General features: G+C 44.6%; 1 protein-coding gene across 1 annotated transcript in view; it reads right to left on the reverse strand.

The window, feature by feature from the left end:
- LOC101861643 overlaps nt 1-1,490 on the reverse strand; it is a gene marked incomplete at its 5' end in the record, with an annotated part of 110,489 nt that overhangs the window by 16,211 nt on the left and 92,788 nt on the right. The window contains 1 exon segment of the mRNA XM_035973962.1: nt 125-250. Coding sequence (XP_035829855.1) covers nt 125-250 — 126 coding nt within the window.

A 1,490-nucleotide genomic window follows, 5' to 3' on the forward strand; every position in this document is an offset into this window, starting at 1 on the left:
GACAGACAGACAGACAGACAGACAGACAGACAGACAGACGCAAGAAGAATTTAAAAAACCCAGACTGCAGTGGAGAAAGTGGACCGTACTTTACAGAGGTAAATGGTACAGAAAAAAGGCTTACCAAGAGGAGATCGTTGAAGAGGAAGACCTCTCTCTGATGTAGGCCAATCTTCTCTTTCTTGCTGGGGTCGTGCACCTCGTACAGGCGGCAGTAGCACACGAGGCGCCGGTGTGGCAAACTCAGCGTCTGTGGACACAGGATAACAACAATGACGTGAGATAACATTGCTTGTAGTTGTTGTCGTTGTTTTTGCTGTGTTGGTGCTATTGCTGTTATTGTTGTTGTTGCTGTTGCTGTTGTTGCTGTTGCTATTGATTTTGTTGAGCCGCAGTATCCGACAACTCCTCTCTCGAAACGCAACTTTTCGCTTGAAACTGAGTAGGAACACAGTAACACATGAAACAATTCAGAAAAAAACTCGAACAAGGAGACTTCACAATCTACCGCTGACATCATGTATAAGATCAGAAGAGGCTTCTACCCTGCCTGTCAGGGCTAACCCGGGCTGAGAGGAATACATGTACAGAATTACAACAGAAAACCTGAGATACTCGATACAAATTTCTCCCCTATCGGGAATCGAACTCAAGTCTTATAGGAGCAACAGCAAAGCGCTTAACAGCTACACAACAGACTCCGGTTTTAAAAAAAGAAAAAAAGAAATATGACCACCGACATTGATGGACACTGGAAGCGACCCTGACCTTACGAGCAACCGGCCACCAGTGACAAAAACAGTGACCTCCTCCAACCACCCCTCGGTTGTACTGACCTTGGGAATGACAGGTAAATTTATGTCGGAACATACCCGAGTGTACCTACGCCCTCTCGTCTGACGGGACGAGGAGGTAAAAGTCAGCGTGCACCGACAGATGGGAGCGACAGCTGCCCGATAACCGCCAGCCCACGTCAACACAAAACACACGCGTGCCTCTGCTCAACTCACGGTACGGTACCTATCTCTCCTTTGAAGGTTCACCCGCGCCTAATTATTTCACAGATAAGCCTCTTTCTAACAAATGTCCGCCTGTAACTTACACTTACACTTCAAGTTCAACCTGGCACAGCTCGTGTAGTCTACACATTAACTTGACGATGTCAAGCACTCGGAGAAATTATACTTGATGAACGGGATAGAGCACCCCCATATATGGATATAAACATTATGATTATGATTGGATTCTTCTTCTTCTTCCTTTACTATTATTATCATAATTAATAATTTATTATCATTTTTGTTATTACGTTGCAGACATCCGTTAAATACAACCTCTGACTATATCACACTGAAAAACATTTCCTATACTGCACGACTGCAAAAATACACGCACGGCTTTGTGAACCTCGCCATAGGAAGACAGTTGAATTATCACCGAATATCACCGAATATCAGTCTCCTCTAAAGGAGCCAAATCATGTCTGAACC

Source organism: Aplysia californica, unplaced genomic scaffold (genome assembly GCF_000002075.1).
Source record: "Aplysia californica isolate F4 #8 unplaced genomic scaffold, AplCal3.0 scaffold00038, whole genome shotgun sequence".
NCBI classification, from domain to species: domain Eukaryota; kingdom Metazoa; phylum Mollusca; class Gastropoda; order Aplysiida; family Aplysiidae; genus Aplysia; species Aplysia californica.